Source organism: Cyprinus carpio, chromosome A20 (genome assembly GCF_018340385.1).
Source record: "Cyprinus carpio isolate SPL01 chromosome A20, ASM1834038v1, whole genome shotgun sequence".
Lineage (NCBI taxonomy): Eukaryota > Metazoa > Chordata > Actinopteri > Cypriniformes > Cyprinidae > Cyprinus > Cyprinus carpio.
This window is the reverse complement of record NC_056591.1, coordinates 16,029,234-16,051,047: the sequence shown is the minus strand read 5'-3', so window position 1 is coordinate 16,051,047 and position 21,814 is coordinate 16,029,234. Positions and strand designations below refer to the sequence as shown.

The 21,814-nt window shown below is 37.1% G+C and overlaps 1 protein-coding gene across 4 annotated transcripts in view; it reads left to right on the top strand.

Annotated features, from left to right (window-relative positions):
* The first annotated feature begins 250 nt into the window (after positions 1–250).
* LOC109113555 (ryanodine receptor 3-like) overlaps positions 251–21,814 on the top strand; it is an 82,615-nt gene continuing 61,051 nt past the window's right edge. For 3 of the 4 annotated variants that reach the window (XM_042777814.1, XM_042777816.1, XM_042777813.1), the window contains exon 1: positions 252–510. In XM_042777814.1, the coding sequence (XP_042633748.1) occupies positions 463–510 (48 nt within the window). In that variant the 5' untranslated portion in view covers positions 252–462. Of the gene's footprint in view, positions 511–21,814 lie in introns of all 4 variants that reach the window. The other variant, XM_042777812.1, reaches the window with a different exon arrangement.

The window sequence follows — 21,814 nt, the reverse complement described above, 5'->3', positions numbered from 1 at the left end:
AGTCTTTCTTCGTGGTCATAACCAAGTAAAATGCAGTTAGCAAAATTCTCAGTTGAATGGTTTGTATAACAACGTCCCGGTGGCTTTAATGAAGCAAAAAAGCGTTTACAGCGTCACTCCTTCTCATATTCAACCTGTTAACCCTGCTTGTGACAGACGTTTAATATTGCAGTATGACAGTCTTTTTACATGCTGACTTAACCCATTCATATTTTCCGTTCGATTGAAAGTGCATCAGCTCAGGTGATGCAGATGCGATCGTCCTCGTGACGGAGCTCCACTGGCACTGAGAGCGGGAGCGCTCGTGTCAGAGACTGACAGCAGCGGCAGTGGGCTTGCCCGCTCTCCCCTATATGGCTGTGGATGGAGCGATATGCTAATATCGGCAGGACAGGAGAAGCACCGCTCCGCTGCCTGCTGTCAGTGGTGGCTTTCGGAGTCTAGGCAGGCTCTTCTACAGCCATGGCCGAAGGTGGTGAAGGGGAAGATGAGGTTCAGTTCTTACGAACTGTAAGTAAAAACGCCGTTCTTTATTTTGCAAATGCAATATTGTTTTTGGCGCATTCTTGATGATTAATTGCGATAAAGGCAGTGTAATGCTGAGGCATCAAAAATGTTGGCTTGTACGCCGGGTTTAAAGCAACGCTGTTGGGCATATCTTTGTTGTCATATTGATTATTTGGCATCGTTACGCATATATAATAGCAAGATGTTTTATTAGCTGCTATTTAGAGTATTATTCCCTTATTAGGAACTTGACTCAGGTGCAAGTTTGCGCTCGCGACGCACCTGTAGTCAACGCGCGTGAATGGGAATTCAATGAGCATCAGGCAGGTGCAAGGACAAATGATGTTTGCCACTTTAATTTTAGCCAGTTTGTGATGTGCATGCTTTTCTAAGAAGGAATAATTTTTTTTTTGTGTGTGTGTGTGTGTGTGTGTGTGTGCTTTGTTGTAATTGTCTCGAACGCAACAGGGGAGTTATCCAGTTGGCGCTCGTGTGCTGTTAAGAGCATAATTCTGCAGTATTTTTCATTCCTTAAAGAAGTGCCCTGTTTGTGTGTTCATACAGTCCTACCACATGCGATTACTATTTGACACGATCCTCTCACCTTCTTTAGGACTTTTCTATTTCTGTGGTTAGACGCAGATTGGTTACATATGCCTTGGCGCATGGCAGTTCCTACCTGTGTAAACGATATAATACGATATGACACCGTGGTGTGAATTACTGTCACATTGAAGTTAATTAGTTAGTTATAAAAATGTGTTAGGTTAGGTAGAGATGTTATGCAGAGTAATTACCATATTTTAAAGTTTTTTACATACACTCATGTACACCAAGATCCAAGCAGCATTTTCTTCTTTATTCTGAATTTTTATTTTTAATTGAATTAAATGTTGTTGTTTTTTTGGATTAAAACTATTTGGGCAAAAGGGACTTTAAATTGCAGAGATTCCAGACTTGCTGGGATAGTCACAAATCCCATCTTCAAGTCTACAAGTAGGCTACTGAAGGTGTGTCTCATTTTGTCTACTGTACTCCCACACTATATTCTACGCAATTTTGCAGTATGGTGGAAAAGCATGTTCACAAGTTTGATTTCAGATGGCACTCATTTTCTAAAGACCATACACTCTACCATAGTTTAAATTGTGTATAGAGTAGGCTAATGAACAGTGCACAGCACATTATTTATGACGCAATTCATGATTTCTTTTTCCGTTTATTATTTTTACACGGCAATTTTGAAAAAATATGAAAAATATATTGTTTTTTTATTTTAGCAGCTAATATCTTAAATTGTGAACTGCTGATCATTTTGAGATTTGACATTTACAAACAGTGTGTCCAGATGAGGCATCGCATCAGCCTTTGTGATAATCAGTCACAAAGCTAATTTAAAGCGATAGTTCACCCAAAAATGAAAATTTGATGTTTATCTGCTCACCCAGGGCATCCAAGATGTAGGTGACTTTGTTTCTTCAGTAGAACACAAATTATGATTTTTAACTTGATTTTTAGCAGTCTCTCAGCAGTACAGTGCTTGGCAATGGTCACAGAATCTATGAGAGAAAAAAAACATGCACAGAAAAATCCAAATCCAAATGACGATACATTGATGTGTAAAGACACAAAACAATCGGTCTGTGCAAGAAACTGAACAATATTTATATTAATTTTTTACCTATTATTCGTTTTAATTTGTGTTCTACTGAAGAAACAAAGTCACCTACATCTTGGATACCCTGGGGGTAAGCAGATAAACATCAAATTTTCATTTTTGAGTGAACTATCACTTTAAGCTATTTATATTTTTTTGTAAATAATACCTCAATTGTAAAGGTCAGATTCCTTCCGTACCAAAATTTAATTTTCATACGCTTTTCCATTTCTGCAAAATTGTTCCCTATTTGGAAATAAAAAAATTAAAAAATAAATCATAGATAAATAAAAAATAAATATGCAGAACAAGTAGATAAAGCTATGTAAAGATGCTTGTGACATAAGCAAGAGTTTAAGACTAATGGCCAAACTTGCTCTGCAAAGGTTGTATAGAAGCACTTCTGAACTGGCATAAATTTATTTACACAAAAATGACATCTGTATATCTGTAATAACTTAATCTGCCCATAACACGCATAATTTAGTCTGGCTTTTATCCGGCATTACATTTTTACACAGAATTTTGAGAAGGCCCATGGCAACCTGAACTCAGCTGTGTAAAGAGGCCTTATGAAATTATCTAATGAAATAGTTAATTCGGAGTACTGAGATAAGTCACAGTTTAGGTTAGAACACAGTGCTTTTAATAGTTTATGCATATGAAAAAGCTATTGGGTGCTTCAGGTAGAGATCTAATAGAAAATGTGTAAAATATATATTGAGTTATTGTCTTGATTAATTTGTGTCAGCATTGTTTTGATGCTTATGCAACATAAATCAAATCTATCATATTAATTTATTGCAGTCTGTTATAGCATCTTGCATGAGGCAGGTGTGTGACATCTCACTTCCCTGTTAAAGCGTTAGAGTGAGAACTCTGGCAGTGAAGGTTACAGTCTCAATGAATAGCGGACATTAATGCCCCCAGACCTCTGTGAAAGGTGCCCCAATTCTGTCTTTGCTGTTGGGTGGCTGTGAAGTCGCATGGTTTTCACACTCCAGTTACTGGGCATTTTAAATGCATCCAGATGTTATTCGTTCTCTTTGGCTTCTTTTTGTTTATATAGTAGAAAATGGTTATTTATTTAATCAGAAAGAAGGCTCAGATAATCAAGGCATTTTTTTCCTCTGAATGGCATAAATAATGGGCAGGATATAATCAAGTTGTAATAAATAAGTGTAGAGTAAGTGCCCATGGGAAAACATATGATTTATTGTAAATATAAATAATAAAAACAAAACTAAAAACAGAGTTTCATAGTGACTCAGACTATAGACTTAGTTTCTCTCTTTAGAGAAATGGCAAGGAATACAGTGTCCAGTGTGTAGTGTTGGTCTGATGAGACTTAATCATGTTGTTTAGGCACACTTCTTTAAATCCAGATGTAGAGTTTGCCAGTACAGTAGCACTGGGCTTATTTGGAGTTTATGTTGTTCTGGAAGCCTTCTGCATTCCAGGGTTTAAATTTAGCCTCTTAAAAGTTAATACTTCCACCACACATACACACACAGTTCTCAGGCTCTCCGTAGGTCATTGCATCAGCTAGTTTAACAAGCCAGGCCACTGAGGTTTCAACACCATTTTTATTTGAACAGTATCATATTTTAAAGTCAACAACTACCACAACATATTAAAAAAATACTGCAAAGAAAACTGTGAATCTGGATTAGTATAACATATCCTCACCTTACAACACAGTGCTCTGGAATACTTCATTCTGATTGATCAATTTTGGCATTTGACATTGATTGATGGATGGGATATCTGTATAATGATGACTGCGATATTTCTCATATCAGCATATCAGCTATAAACTGTAAATTTGACTCTGCATTCTCTGTCTGCAACTACAGTAAAAATGGCCTTGGAGGACTTCTATATTAATTTTATAGTGAGCATTAAACTTTTAATGGCAAGAAGCTCAGGAGGCCCCAGTTAAAGCAAGAAAAATCAAACGTTGCTCAGAAGAACTATAGGAGCTGTTGGAAATCAATTAAAATACTTAAAACATTAAATTCATTAAACTTAAAATAGAGCAAGATTTTACATTACAGCTAAATATTTTAACAAACTTGTATATGAAAAGTAAATTGGATTGGAAATTAGTTTGTGTTTTTTTTGTCATTGATAGGTTGATTTATTGTTTTCTACATTGTAATAGACTGTTTCATTAGCTTGTAATCACTAAATGATACATTTGTTATTTAATGAATTTGATTTAATGCTGTCAGATTTTGTTTTCCAGTGACATGTATCTTGAGTACAACAAATGTTTGACAAGAATGTTTTTTTTTCTCACAGTAAACAAGTGTAATTATCCCCAAAAGAGTAAATTGCATAATTTCTCCTCATGAGCTGCAATTTACTTTTCCTTTTATATTTTCCTTGCACTGACGTGTAAAACGCTGTGGGTATCAGGAGATATACGCTGACATAGGAGTTGTTCATGCATTTTGAATGTCATTCAAAGGACTGTTGCAGATATAGGTCATCTATGCATGAAGAGTATAGGTGTAGCATCCCTCTCGTATTGTATTTCACAATGGAAATGTAATCAAATGTTTGCCGAAACTGTACTAAAAATAATTATGTTATGGAGTTTTAGTTTGCACATACCTTTTTAAAATGCAGCAATGAGCTGTAGTAGCTATAAAGTAGCATTTTTGTGTATTTATTTATTTATTTATTTAGTTAGTTACATTTCATATCTTTTGTTTTAATATCACACATGCTACCATGGTGGTGTTTATTGTTCTTTAGGTAACAGTTGTGGAAAGACAAATTTGATGAAGTTTAAATGATCATGTGGTTTTCTATTTGTCTCCTGTATTATTATGGTGGTTATGAGTGTATTTTATTTTTTATATAAACCCACACGCACCCACACCCACCCACACACACACACACACACACACACACACACACACACACACACACACACACACACACACACACACACACACACACACATATACATATAGAGATAACCTTTAATATACACTAGTACATTTGCAGCACACCGGACTGTTTTGACAGCTCTTAGCGTGTGTATCTTTGATCAGTAATTGAGGTGGAGATTTTAAAGTGTTTTGTGCTTATCTGCTTTCACTATTCCACCATCACTGAGGCTCTGCTGAGTGTTGATAGCTTCAGTGACTATGAGTAATGAGAGGCACCTAGGTAAAAGGTAAACCACAGAGCTTTGGGCCACAGCTGAAATCCGCAGTACGTGAATTGAATTGTGTGTGCATCCCTCTACTGTTTGAATAAGGCTGCTGGCTCGTCTGTGGTTTATGAGCTTCATGTGGCAGCCTCAGCTCATTGAGCTTCCTTCAGATTAACTGAACCCAGACTGATGTCACTGCTCTTGTTGTGGCCTCTGGCATTGGTTTATCCCAAAGGGAACAAGCCATCTGTGCTAAAGCACAACACAAGTGCTCAGACTCAAGAGTGTCTGTGTGGGTGTTTATTGTACTAACATTTGTAAAGCATGTTTAGTGTGTTATTCATCTGACGGGATTCTATCAGATGGTTGCATAGGTTGAGCTCGTTAACTGTTATAAAATCCACTTCAGGCTATTAGTTTTAGCGGGATTACACAGGAATTCTTGTCTCAGCAAAGTCAGCAGATATGTGGCATAGCTTTTGCTTGTCTAACACATGGGCCTCGCAGCAGTGAGACTGCCTTGGGGGCCCCTCGAGCTGACAGCTTAATTAAGAGCACAAAAGCATTGGTCAGAGGAAATACCCAAGCAAGTTCTTAAAGTGAAAGTTCAACCATAAATGACAATTCTGTAATATTTATTCACCTTCTTGACTTTCTTTTTTTTCTGTATTTTTTTTTTGAAAAATATTCTGAAATACACTGCTGTTCAAAAGCTTAGATTTTTTATTTTTTTTAAAGGCGTAATACTTTGATTTAGCAGGAATGCATTAAATTCATTAAAAGTGACAGTAAAAGCATTTGTAATGTTATAAAAGATTTATATTTCTTAAATGCTGCTCTTTTGAACTTTCTGTGTATCAAAGAATCCTGGTAAAAATGTAACATGTTTTCCACAAAAATATTAGGCAGCACAACTGTTTTCAATATTGATAATTAGAAGTGTTTCTTGAGCAGCAAATCAGCATATTAGAATTTTTTCTGAAGGATCATGAAGACTGGAGTAATAGCTGCAGAAAATTAATGTTGCCACCACAGGAATAAATTACATTTTACAATATATTAAAATAGATAAGTTATTTTAGATTTTAATAATATTTCTCTTTTTTTTATTTTGATGTGAGAAACAAACTGAAATGTACAGTGGGTATAGAAAAGAATTACGCCCTTAAAATAATCACATTTTGTTGCTTTGCAGCCACCTGAAATGAAGACGGACACAGTTTTTGTTTTATCCAGCTGTATTTACTCAGTGTAACTTATAACATCCAAGTGAAAGATAACACCAACATGTCAGAAAAAGAAAAAAAAAAACAATCACTGAGTTGGAAAAGGATCACCTCCTTGTGTCAGTATTTTGTTGAACCACCTTTTGCTTTAATTACAGCCTTTAGTCTGTTGAGATTTGTCTCTAATAACTTTGCACATCTTCACAATATTTACCCACTCTTCTTTGCAGAACTGCTGAAGTTCAGTTAAATTTTATGGTGATCGTTTGTGGACTACAGTCATTAAGTCTGGGCTCTGATTAGGCCATGCAAGGACATTCACCTTTTTCTCCTTCAACCGCTGTGTGCTCAGGTTTGCTGTGTGCTTCGGGTCATTGTCATGCTGGAACATAAACAGTCTTCCCATTGACAACTTTCTGGCAGAGGGCAGCAGATCTTTCTCAAGAATTTGATTATATTTTGCCCTGTTCATTTTTCCTTCTATCCTGACAAGTGCTCCAGTCCCTGCTAAAGAGAAACACCCCCATAACAAAATATAACCACCTCCATGTTTTACTGGAGGAATGCTGTTTGGATGGTGGGCTGTATTGGATTCCCGCCAGACATATTGTTTGGTGTTGAGGCCAAATAATTCAATTTTACTCTCATCTGCCTCCGAATCTTCAAGCTGCGTTTTGGCAAAGCTCAGTCGTGACTGCATGTGGCCTTTCTTGAGAAGTGTCTTTATTCTTGCAACCCTCCCATACAAGCCACATTTGTGGAGAATTTGTGATATTGTTGTCACATGCACACACTGATCACTCTTCGGAGCTTCAGGGCTGTTGTAGGCATTTTGATAGCCTCTTTGACCAGTTTCCTCCTGGCTCTTTCATCCAGTTTGGAGGTCCTGATCCAGGGAGGGTCGGTGTTGTACCAAATACCTTCCACTTCTTAATAATAGACTAAATAGATAAAAACTTTGAATTTTTTTTTGCATCCATCTCCTGACCAGTGTTGGGTGTAACACGTTACTAAGTAACTGAAAAAGTAAAGTAAGGGATTACTGCTCATTTTTAGGTAATTTAATTACAGTTACAGTATTTACGTTACATACATTAAATCATTTTAACAGTTCTAAAATCAATATTGAATTTGAAATCTAATTTTACCATCTAAAGATAAAATTGAATGCAGCGTCTTTAACCCTAGTGCCAGCGCGTTCACTTTCAGTTTTTCCTGATTCACAGAGAAACCTTAAATACTCAGATACAGAGAAGACTAAAATCAAAAAAATCTAAACAAAATAAACAAAAAAAAAAGCACACACAAAAAAACAAAAACTTTTCCAAATTAAAACAAACAGGGTGCAATTTCTGCCGTGTATGTCTCTGTGAGCAACTTTCTACACATCACAAAATTACACAAATATTTGGTACAGAGACATGAGAAATATGTCTATAGAAAGCTTGTGTCTACTTTTAAATGAAAACGAATATTCTCTGATTATGTGAAACTAAAGTGAGGCACAGTCTTTCCCGTATCTGAGCTCATTATATGCAGTCACCAGCGCGCAAACACCCTCATCTAGACACAAAAAAATAGATTAAAAAAAAAATTATTTTCATTGTTTTTGAAAGAAGTCCTGCTATGAGGAATTTACTTCAGAAGAACAGTGTGATCTGACATGGCTTTATTCAGCAGAGAAGATAATTTATGTTATTTATACTTACCTACATTAGTTAATGTGTTATTTTTACATAAACCTGTATGGATTTTACTAGCTGGGGTTTTCCTGAACAACTTGTCAAACTGAAATGTATTGTTTAACTTTTCTTAAGCTTTTTGTTATTAAGATATGTTATTATTCAGAGTATTTCTATTTGTTAACCAAACTGACTCACTTTAATAAAAATGTTTAAGTATTACAGTTGTTTTAAAGCTAAAAGGCTAAACTATTATATGTTTGACTCAAATTGAAAAAATGAGTTTAATTTCTATTAAGGTTTATAGGAATTTTAAGATGTAGCCTAATTAGCGATTTGAATAATTAAGTTACTTATTGAGTAAGTAAGTTACTTTTCAGACAGAGTAATTAGTAAAGTAATTTAAATACAATATAGATGATGTAATTAGTAATAGTAATTAATTACTTTTTGAAAGTAACTTACTCAACACTGCTCCTGACTTCTGCCTGTCCACAACTTTATACCACAGATATTTTGACAGTGCCTTGCCACCCATAGTCGATTGTTTGCTTCAGTTGCACTACCAAGGACTGAAATGCTCCAGGAAAGCTCTTTTCACGCTGAACTCTTCAAAATGACCACAGCTGATAACAGCTGAAAGTCAAATGGCTTTGTGATCAACTAAAAATGATATAATCTACAACCCATTTATCTTACAAGTCATCCATATTACCAACGTCACCCATTCTCCAACTCAGTTATTCTTGATATTTTTTTTTTTTTCTGACAGGTTGGTGTTTTATCTTTCACTTGGATGTAATAAGTTGCAATGAATAAATACCACCGGATAAAACAAAAACTGAGTCCATCTTTATTTCAGGCTGCAAAGCAACAAAATTTGATTATTTTAAAGGGGGTTATTCTGTCCAGTACCCGCTGTAAATCATTATTCGCTGAAAATCTTCATATCAGTCCTAGCTGCATGACCATTAGAGAAGAAGCAATATTTGATATGGGAGTAAAATGTTCTTTTGAGTCAGATCTTTTCAATGAATTGATTAATCCAGTTCACAAGATCAGTCTAAATTATTAATTCACAAAATCATATTGATTAGGTTCTCATGTTTGCAAACTCACCCCATAGAGCATGACTTCATGTCAAGTCAAGTCAAGTCACCTTTATTTAAACAGCACTTTATATAATACCGATTATGCCAAAGCAGTTTTACAATGTTAACCAGGAAAAACTTGTGCTGATAATGCAAGAGGACAACAGAAAACGTTTTCAGTTAAAGTCAGTTCATTGTTGATTCAGTAATATCATCGTCCAGCTCAGTTCAGTTCTCTTCCAATAGTGTCTGCAATTATATGGAAACAGGACAGCGTACATTTAAAAAAAAAAAATTTTTTTTAATTTATGTCATTGGGGTTTGGAATAACATGAAGGTGAGCAAGTGATGACATTTTTGGGATATTTCCCAGTGCATTAATTGCTCCTCCAGCCATAGTCAGTGAACTCAGAGTTCAGACCTTCTTCTCTAACCAAACCTCACCTGATACATCTGTATTTTATCCACATCCAGAGATATCTCTGTCTACTGGGAGTCTGTCTGAATTCATTTGTTAGTTTAGATTGAGGTCACTCAGGCATGCATACAAGCCATTTTCTATTGCGTGAGGCTATTTTTCCCCAGCAGTGTGCATGCTAAGTGAGCCTAGACTACAGCATAGTACAGTTGTGGCCTAATGGTTATAGAGTTGGACTTGTGATCCAAAGGTCGTGGGTTTGAGTCTCAGTGCAGGCACACTGTAGAAAATGGTATAAGCTATCTACTTTAAAAAAAAATTCTGGTAACAGTATTACAGGTAATATTTTTGAGTAGTTTTTAAGGCTTGATTTTTTATTTTAATGGAATCTACCTGAATAAATCATGTAAAATCTCCTAAATTATTTAATCTATGACACAATAATTTTAATATTTTTGGTGCAATGTGCTCATTTATTTTAACCCAAAGGTCTGTGATTTTGAGTAAGGCCTCAAAGCATCATGCCTCGTAGTAGTGCATGCGGTTATTCATAACCATAAGCTCTTCTGCTCAATGGTAACGATAGAAACTTCAATGTAACAGAAACTCTTTCAAATGTCAAACTGAACATTAAACATTAATAGATGATTCCCTCTATTCAAAAACACATAAAGTAGCACTTAATTTCAATATTTACTCTCCCTATCCAGCCATATGCAAAGCATGCTGGGAACTAACAATCACCGCCAAAATAAAACTGCAAAATTGAGCTAATTCTCTTAAAGAGCAGGTCATATGGTATTTTAAAGTGTCCTAATATTGTGTTGGAGTCCCCTACAACAGGTTTAAATGCAGTCAGAAAACACTGTAATTGTTAGAATATACATTTAATATTAAAGTCATTTGCCAGTGATTTCGAAACGATTCGTTCCAAGCAAGTTCGGACCAAACCCCTCCCTTCCATAAGCCTACTCTGCTCTGATTGGTCAGCTGGCCAAGCCTGTTGTGATTGGCACAGAGAGGAGTCCTTGAGCCAGTTATCGAGTGCTACCACTGACAAAGCACCTTTACATAGAACAGTAATATAATACTCCAATCAGTTCTTATAATAGTAAAATTAAATACAAAAACACTTATGCAAGCGAATCTTGCCCACAGCTAAAGTTTAGCTGCTAAACTGTAAACTTAAAACAATAATGGTGGATATGTTAGATGAGTGCTAACGTGACTAACTGATGAAACAATAGTTTGTAAACCAAAATATGTCTACTGTAATGTTTGAAGAAAGACAGACAAAAGTCTCTGTCTTAACTTTTAATCAGACTGCAGAACAGCTGTATCAGGAGCACCAGCCTAACTAACTCGCTCGTCTCTCCCGCATTAACCCTATAACTGCCGGTGCAGCAAAATAAACAGCAATTTCACAATGATTATAAAGTCTGTGTGCAACACTACATTCTTTATTTTTAAACTAAGTAATTAGAACAACTTCAGTCTACATTAATCGACACATTCTTAGCAAATTATCAGAACTACTTCAGTAAGACAGTAATATCATGCTTTACCTGGAAACCTAAAGCTGCACTAGGTATACATCACATGTTAGCAAAAAAACTTAATATTTTGAGCACTCATTTGAAAATGTACACATAACGTATCAGTCGTACTTACAGGTTGTGGTTTCGGAGACGCTTGTTAGTCCAAATAAAGAAGATTAGAAGCCAACGAAGATAAAAAGCCAAGATTAGAGAAGCAGTCCTTGGTAAAATGACAAACACACAACAAAAGGTTCAAATTGTATTTCTGTGCTATCCTTGAACACAGCGTCTTCTCAACATGATGTAAACACACTAACTACCGGAAGTGTTTGTGGGCAGGTCAGAGTGTTCGTATTTTGTGGTCAGGCGGGGATTAAGCAAATGTGTTACTCAGTGACGTATACCGGTAACAGGCAAAAGATTCGAAAATATGATGAGACGCTTTAAGGCGATTCAGAACCGACTCTCTCTTTTGAGAGACAATATCTTTATTGATCATGCACTTTTTTGATTAACAACTTTGCAGATTGTTTTAATTTAAGGATAGCTACGTTATAAACTGCAAAAATAGATATTTTTCAAAAACCCATATGACCTGCTCTTTAAAATAAATAGGTAGCCTTCTTTCCTTAATTTTTTTCAGTTTAATCAGTTCCTCAATTCAAGGCTCAAAACTGTTTAAGTTTCCTTAAAAAAATGAGAAAAACATAATCTCTTGTTTTTATTAGTGAAAAGTTCTCAATATTTTCTATACAACACGGACTGAACCAAAATTTCTTTAATAAAATATTCACACTATTTTTAATTATCACCTTAATTTTTTTAATGAAAATGACAAGACCCATGATTCATTTTTTTACAGTGCTGGAATTGTAGGTGGGGGGAGTTAATGACCAGCGCTCTCTTCCACCCTCAATACCACTACTGAGGGGAGACCCTTGAGCAAGAACCCGAACCCCCAATTGCTTCCCGGGCACCGCAGCTAAAATGGCTGCCTACTGCTTCGGGTGTGTGTTCACAGTGTGTGTGTGTGTGTGTGTGTGTGTGTGTGTGTTTGTTCACTACTCACTGCTGTGTGTGTTGGATGGCTGAAATGCAGAGCGCAAATTCTGAGTATGGAACACCATACTTGGCCACACGTCATGTCCCTCACTCACTCACTGACTTACTCATTCACTCACTGACTTACTCATTCACTCACTGACTCACTCATTCACTCACTGACTCACTCACTCACTGACTCACTCATTCACTCACTGACTCACTCATTCACTCACTGACTCACTCACTGAGTCACTCATTCACTCACTGACTCACTTACTGACTCACTCATTCACTCACTGACTCACTCACTCACTGACTCACTCAATCACTCACTCACTCATTCACTCACTCACTGACTCACTCACTGACTCACTCATTCACTCACTGACTTACTGACTCACTCACTGACTCACTCATTCACTCACTGACTTACTGACTCACTCACTGACTCACTCATTCACTCACTCACTCACTCAACCAACTAACCAACCAATTCACTCACTCACTCACTCACTCACTCATTTACTCACTGACTCACTCACTCATTCACTCACTCACCGACTCACTCATTCACTCACTGACTCACTCATCCCGTGGTAACTAGGATTTACACAAGCTCCAGTCTGGATCCAGAACACCTGAGAAGAGATGATGCCAACCCCTCAGAGGACCTCAGATGATGCTAACCCAGAGACAACATGCAGAAATACCACTTGCGCTATAAGTTTGATTGCATAATTGCTGTTAATAGTGTTAATCGTCTGTTTGTTTACGTCTTTTTATTGATTTTTCTGAACAATTCTGCTATATGCACATGAACTGACAGTCACCACTGATAAGCTACTACTAAATATTGTAGAAACTTAATTTTCTGTAAAGTTGCTTTGTAATGATTTGTATCGTAAAAAGCGCTATACAAATAAACTTGAATTGAATTGAATTGAACTCACTCACTCACTCACTCACTCACTCACTCACCGACTCACTCATTCACTCACTGACTCACTGACTCACTCACTGACTCACTCATTCACTCACTGACTCACTCACTGAGTCACTCATTCACTCACTGACTCACTCATTCACTCACTGACTCAATCACTCACTGACTCACTCAATCACTCACTCACTCATTCACTCACTCACTGACTCACTCACTCACTGACTCACTCATTCACTCACTGACTTACTGACTCACTCACTGACTCACTCATTCACTGACTCACTCATTCACTCACTCACTCACTCACTCATTTACTCACTGACTCACTCACTCACTCACTCACTCACCGACTCACTCATTCACTCACTGACTCACTCACTCACTCACTCATTCACACACTGACTCACTCACTCATTCACTCACTCACTCATTCACTCACTCACTCACTCACTGACTCACTCACTCACTCACTCACTCACTAACTGACTCATTCACTCACTCATTCACTCACTGACTCACTCTCACTCACTCTCTCTCACACACACACACTCATTCACTCCCGGACTCACTCACTCACTCACTCACTCACTCACTCACTCATTCACACACTGACTCACTCACTCATTCACTCACTCACTCACTCATTCACTCACTGACTCACTCACTCACTGACTCACTCACTCATTCACTCACTGACTGACTCACTCACTCATTCACTCACTCAGTCACTCATTCACTCACTGACTCACTCACTGACTCACTCATTCACTCACGGACTCACTCACTCACTCACTCACTCAATTTTGTAATTTGGCTGCAGCAGAAGGCATAGTTCTTGCTGCCTGTGAACTTCTCGGTCTCAAACACCCTGAAGCTCGTCTCCCTGACCCAATCACAATTTTAGCAGTGCTCTCAGAGTCCTTTAAAACATCACAGCAGGACTTCTGCTGTGTCACTCTAGGAGTCAAGAGGGAAATGTCTCTGTAAGGTTGCTTGACAGCACTGGGGAAAAGGCTTTTGCAGTTTTAATCAATTTTCTCTGAATGGCCTCTTATGTTAAACCTTTTCTTCATAACTTCGGATATTATGTCAAAGATGCTGGCTCTTTGAGAGTCTGATCACCAACAAAGAAAATCCACATCAGTTGTAAGACAAAGAAGAGAGTAACTTACAGTTGTAATGTGCAGTGGTGATTTCTTTAAGACTGCAAGGGAAGCTCGGCTTCCCTTATAATGTCACAAAATTAATGGTCAAATATGTACTATTGTATTAACATTTTATTGACTAAAAATGCGTTAGAAAACGTTCATCTCAAAGACGAGTTCGTTCAGAATCAGTTACATATAGCAGGTCGGCTGACTCGATTTCCTTCTCATACATTCCCGCAGCGTCACAGTGCATTTCCCTATTGAAGCCCAGCTTCCATTGACTTCAATGGGGCTGCTTTGAACGGTTTTTTTCAGCGCTTCGAAACTAGACGGTCATTGGATAAACGCTGCGATTATGTCCCGCCCACGGACGCTCAGCGTCTCTGGGGGTGAATGGGGAGTGGGCTGGCCCGGACTCCGAGCTTCTGCGTGATGATTGGAGGGTCTGTCGAAAGACTGCATCTCCTTTTGACAGACAGCGATTCTGTACTATAAGGAATCACTGAAGCTATTCGCGCTCAGTCCCATCGCGGATTTCTCAAGTTCAGTCGAAATAAAAAACTGCTGCAACCTATTTCTTTGATATTTGCTTGGCGAAATTGCTTGATTTTCATCATACATTTCACACAATTATACACAACATTCCTTGTTTCAGTTTTACAGAGTTTAATATTTTTTTTTTAGATCGTTTATTCAGTATTTCCAGAGGAGGCCTTCCAAAGTGTCCTGAAAAATTATGGCCATCACTTTGATTCAGGAAGACTGAGGTCAGAACTTCAAGTCCTGTATTCAGATCAGGACTTGCAGGGTAACAGGGGAAAGCTGTGTGATTACTTGGTGTTCCTTAAAGACATGGTGGGGACAGTGCAATGCCTCAGCTTTACAAACTGTTCTCATTAGTGGCAACAATTGGAGCTACATCTGCAGGTGTAGAAAGGAGCTTCTCCTGTTTAAAAGCGACTCAAGTCCTACACCCGAAACACAATGGCCCAAGGCCGGTTTAAGCAGCCTAGCTCTGCTGGCCATTGAGAGGACACTGGTCAAGTCACTTGAAAAGACTCCTAGTTGGTACGACAGGGTCACAGACCATTTTCTTGAAAAGGAACGTAGGGCAGAATTTACTTTTAAATAAATAGACAATTTTATGATGTAGGCCGAAAATGAGCTTCCCCTCTCTGACAGACCAGTAGCCGCCACTGGTAATGTGCAAAGATACTCTGTCTGCATCCAGCCTCTTTAGTTACGTTGTGTGATTACTTCAGCTAAAGAGTGAAGAGTGAAAAAAATCTAATTAACTGCGTTATTTGTGCAAAACAAACTCAAATTTCAATTAATAACCTCTTTGCACATGTCTCTGCAATGGAATCAGTTTGAACTGTGAAAATTAGATACATTAAATTAGAATCATTCATCCAATAAGACAAGGATTTTATAGAGCACAAAGAGTGATTCTTTCACACAGTACTTCTGTATTAGTGTTTCTCAGTCTTAGATAGCCAAAGGCTCTGTTGAAAATCCTTGAATTGTGAATAAAAAATATTGCTATAAGACCATGGCAAGCAATATTATTAGAATACTGAAGGCTTACTGCAGTATACTTTCTATTTTCTCCTTTCAAATTTCAACATATTAATATACAGTTTTAAACCTTGAATCAAACAACTCTGAAATGAATTACAACATTACAATTTTTGATTTGAAGCAAAAATGTTTTTGAAAAAGCAGATTAAAAGACTAAGGTAGTCTTTTATGAAATAAAACTACTCCCATGAAGCACTATTATTTATGCAATCAGATCAGCTGTGATAATACAATATAATAAAACTACTGGCTATAATTCATTGAGTTTAAATCAGGGCTGTCAACGTAAATAACGTTTTGATGGATGAAGACTGCAATCAAGTTAATCAAGGTTGCAATCAACACCTGAAGTGTGCACACAAGGAAGCTGTCTCTCAGACAGCAAGCAAATACCAAATTGAGTTCTTTTTCACGTCTTGAGCAAATTGGCACAAAATTTTATGTCTTAAAGGGTTACTCCACCGCAAAATGAAAATTTTGTCATTAATCACTTACCCCCATGTCGTTCCAAACCTGTAAAAGCTTTGTTCATCTTCGAACACAATTTAAGATATTTTGGATGAAAACAGGGAGGCTTGAGACTGTCCCATAGACTGCCAAATTAATAACAGTGTCAAGTTCCAGGAAAGTATGAAAAGCATCATCAGAATAGTCCGTACTGCTCAGATTTGTCAAAATGGCGCTACGCTGATTTGGAGAGACACCTTGACATTGTTATTTATTTGGCAGTCTATGGAACAGTCTCAAGCCTCCCTGTTTTCATCCAAAATATCTTAAATTGTGTTCCAAAGACAAACAAAGCTTTTACAGGTTTGGAACGACATGGGGGTAAGTGAATAATGACAAAATTTTCATTTTTGGATGGAGTATCCCTTTAAGTGAATGTAAATAGTTTAGAAATTATCGGATGTGCGTTAATATAAAGGACCCGTGCATTTCTTATAAGACTATGTTAATAATGTTAATCAAGCAATAAAAGAAAAAGAGTAAATCACTCGCTGCTTTTGACTTAGTAACTGTAGCTGTTTTTTTTTGTCTATTTGTGTATATTTACTTAACACAATTTCAGTAATTTGGTTCTTTTTATCTAATGGTCTGTTTGAAGGCTCAGCCCGCCTGTGGATGAAATCCTAGAACCGCCCCTGTATAGCGATATGACCCAGCACCCAAAATACTATCAAAACACTCCAATGCAGCCTCCATTCTTCGCTAAAGATGGAAAAAAGACGCAGAGGAAAAAAAAACCTTGTTAAAAAATTATATAGGACCCCGCCATATCCTGGCCAAATCACAGATATGCCGAATCGCACGGGACTAATATTATCACAGGACCTCGGTGTTCGGTGAAATATGGTAGATTATTTGCTGGGAAATTTTTACTTTACAAATTACAGACATGGCCAATTCGCACGGGATTATGATCCCAGACAACCTCCGCAATTATTACAAATGACTAGAGGTCACCAGGTAATACTAATTCCTTGCGAATAGGCCTTTAGACACCAAATCTTCATATTAAAATGATTTCTGAAGGATCATGTGAGGATGAAATCTGGAGTAATGGCTGCTGAAAGTACTGCTGTCATCTGATTTGTCATTAAAGGAATAAATTACATTTTAAAGTATATTATAATAGAAAATGTTATTTAAATAAAATTTCACAATATTACTGTTTTACTGTATTTTTGATAAAATAAATACAGCCTTGGTGAGCATAACATCTTTAAAAAAAATCCTACCATCCCAAAAGTTTTGAATGGTAGTATACAAAAGTGCTGGACTGCAAAGTCCATCAATTCCTGTTTCCATGGTAACAACTTCTCTGATTGATAGATCTCGCTTTAACATGAATCACAACTTAACATGAATTAAAGTAACAATTTGCTATTGGATTCTCTTGAAGGGATGTCTGTCAACAGTTTGTAGTCATAAATTATGTATTTGGCCTTTAAAAGTTTGAGAAATCCTTTGTAACTTTTTTTTACTTTTAGCTCAAGGTGAGCATATCTTTCTCATAGAGCATTATTGAAAGACTCTGCAAGTTAACTGGATGCAGATATGGTGGTGATAAAGATGTGTGCTCATTCAACCTTCTCATTAAGCTGTCACATACAGGGGTGTGAGCCACCTGCTTGGTGAAGTGCAGTAGCTGGCAATGGATTTAAGTTATTTAAGGAATAAGAGTTCAGCTGAGATGAGGAAAAGTCAAAGAACCATCTCTTCAAACTCCCACTTTATGAGAGAGCATCATGAAATGCCAAAATTTACTCTAAATTGTTCTTTTTATATTGACACCTTGGCAGTGGAGTCTGAAGTCAGAATTTTTTCAGACCCGGAAGAGAAGAAAATGCTGAATAAAGTCGTAATTTTTGTTATTTTTGGACCAAAATGTATTTTCGATGCTTCAACAAATTCTAACTGACCCTCTGATGTCACATGGACTACTTTGATGATGTTTTTATGGACGTGGACAGTATACCGTACATACATTTTCAATGGAGGGACAGAAAGCTCTCAGACTAAATCTAAAATATCTTAAACTGTGTTCCGAAGATGAACGGAGGTCTTACGGGTTTGGAACGACATGAGGGTGAGTCATTAATGACATAATTTTAATATTTGGGTGAACTAACCCTTTAATTACTGCCTCAATTCGGCGTGACATGGAGGTGATCAGTTTGTGGCACTGCTGAGGTGGTATGGAAGCCCAGGTTTCTTTGACAGTGGCCTTCAGCTCATCTGCATTTTTGGGTCTCTTGATTCTCATTTTCCTCTTGAAGATTCTCTAATACCTCATAGATTCTCTATGGGGTTCAGGTCTGGTGAGTTTGCTGGCCAGTCAAGCACACTAACACCATGGTCATTTAACCAACTTTTGGTGCTTTCAGTAGTACTTGGTAAATGGGTGCAGTGACTTTGGTTTTCAAAAAACACAATGGACCAATGCCAGCAGATGACATTGCACCCCAAATCATCACAGACTGTGGAAACTTAACACTGGACTTCAAGCAACTTGGTCTATAAGCTTCTCCACCCTTCCTCCAGACTCTAGGACCTTGTTTTCCAAATGAAATACAAAACTTTCTCTCATCTGAAAAGAGGACTTTGGACCACTGGGCAACAGTTCAGTTCTTCTTCTCCTTAGCCCAGGTAAGACGCCTCTGACGTTGTCTGTGGTTCAGGAGTGGCTTAACAAGAGGAATACGACAACTGTATGCAAATTCCTTGACACGTCTGTGTGTGGTGGCTCTTGATGCCTTGACCCCAGCTTCAGTCCATTCCTTGTGAAGTTCACTCAAATTCTTGAATCGATTTTGCTTGACAATCCTCATAAGGCTGCGGTTCACTTGGTTGGTTGTGCATCTTTTTCTTCCACACTTTTTCCTTCCACCCAACTTTGTGTTCACATGCTTGGATACAGCACTCTGTGAACAGCCAGCTTCTTTGGCAATGAATGTTTGTGGCTTACCCTCCCTGTGAAGGGTGTCAATGATTGTCTTCTGGAGAGCTGTCAGATCAGCAGTCTTCCCCATGATTGTGTAGCCTAGTGAACCAAACTGAGAGACCATTTTGAAGGCTCAGGAAACCTTTGCAGGTGTTTTGAGTTGATTAGCTGATTGGCATGTCACCATATTCTAATTTATTGAGATTGGTGGGTTTTTGTTAAATGCGAGCCAAAGTCATCACAATTAAAAGAACCAAAGACTTAAACTACTTCAGTCTGTGTGCATTGAATTTATTTATTACACAAGTTTCACAATTTAAGTCGATTTACTGAAATAAATGAACTTTTCCATGACATTCTAATTTATTGAGATGCACCTGTAATTAGAAAAATGCATATTCCCTAGTGGTCTCAGACTTTTAGACGTCACTGTACTTATAATGATTTATGATGTGTTTGGAGACAGAAACGTCATCTTTTAGACGACTGAAAAATTTAGCAGTGTTCAAGACCTGGGCTGAGAATGTGCGTACATTTCAAAATAGCATTGTGGGAGGGGCGATTTTGTGTATTCACCTTTTCTTAAGTTCATGTCAGTGGCAGGGCCGGGTGAGTTGTGAGCATTTATTTGGCACCAGAGCACATCAGGACCTCTTGGGTTACAGTCCCTGAAGTCTTCAGGCCACACACACACACACACCTGTTCATGTCTTTAAAGACACAAACTGAGCATAGTGAAAGAAGGTGTGGGGGGGGTTGGAGTGACCCCACATTTCTCTGCTGCACCTGTGTTCGAACTCACAGGCACGGTGGCTTGTATAGAGTTTGTCTGTCAGGCACAGATTGGTTTGGCAGAAGGTCCAGGCAGTCATGCGTATAGAATATGGATGCATAACAGATAGTTTGGAGAGTTCTGGTTCTTGCCCTTGTGATTTGCTGACGCACCCCACCCCCTGTATCCTTAAACACGCAACACCCCTATAGATAGACTGTGACTCTGCCCCTTAGCTGTTTTGCAGATGGCTTTGCGGCTTTCCCCTGGATCACTTTGCTGCAGATACACCAGATTTCTTGGCAGGGGATCTAGATCTAGACCTTAGAAAAGGAAGATCTCCTCTTTTAGATAAAGACCACTCTACTGCATTAGGTGGATAATGCTTTATTGTAAATAGATACATGCATACATCTGCAGATCACTGTATTTACAGTCTCAAACACAAACATTTGCCTCACTTATCCTAATGCTGAGAATTAATCAGAATCAGAATGATCTTTTATTGCCAAAAATAAGTAAATAGAATATGTTTAAAGTAAACAGAGTATATATAGAACACTTAACCATTGTTTTCTATAGATATATCCAAGGGGAAATGTAATGCACAGAATTTGTGACAGTATGTACATGCAGTTTAATAAATATGTTTGATTTTGCATATTGCATATGAGATGTGTTGCACAGCTGAATGTGCCAAATGGTAAAGCAATAGTTCATCTAGGGCTGGACGATATGGCCAAAATTTATATCACGATATATTTCTTAATTTCGGTCTATACAATATAATTCCGATATCAATATGAACACAATTAAAAAAGCCTCATAAAAACTACCAAGAATGGCCACAACAGATATCTGTGCAAACAAACTTATGAAAAATTAATTTGCCAAGTATGACACCTCATTTAAAACCATATAATATTTTAGAAAAAAAACCCCAGCACAAATAAGTTAATGTTCAACTTCTTTTTATTTTTTATTTAGCCTTCATACAAACAATAAATATGAAATCACTGTCAAATAATCATCTCAGACTCACCTAATTAATATTAATATCTTTAACTTCAAACTATAGGCTAATATACACTACCTGTCAAAAGTTTTTGAACAGTAAGATTTTTAATGTTTTTAAAAAATTATCTTCTGCTCACCAAGCCTACATTTATTTGATCCAAAATACAGCAACAGTAACATTTTGAAATATTTTTATTATTTAAAATAACTGTTTTATATTTGGAAATATTTTAAAAGGTCATTTATTCCTGTGATTTCAAAGCTATATTTTTAGCATCATTACTCCGGACACATGATCCTTCAGAAATCATTCTTATATTCAGATTTGCTGCTCAAAAATAATTTATTATTATGTTGAAAACAGCTCAGTAGAATTTTTCAGAAAGTTCAGAAGAACAGCATTTATCTGAAATAGAAATTGTAACATTATAAATGTCTTTATCATCACTTTTGATCAATTTAAAGCATTCTTGTTAAATAAAATTTCTATAATTTCTTTCCAAAAAAAAAAGAAAGAAAGAAATCATACTGACTCGAAGCTTTTGAATGGAATAGTGTATAAATAAACAAAAAACT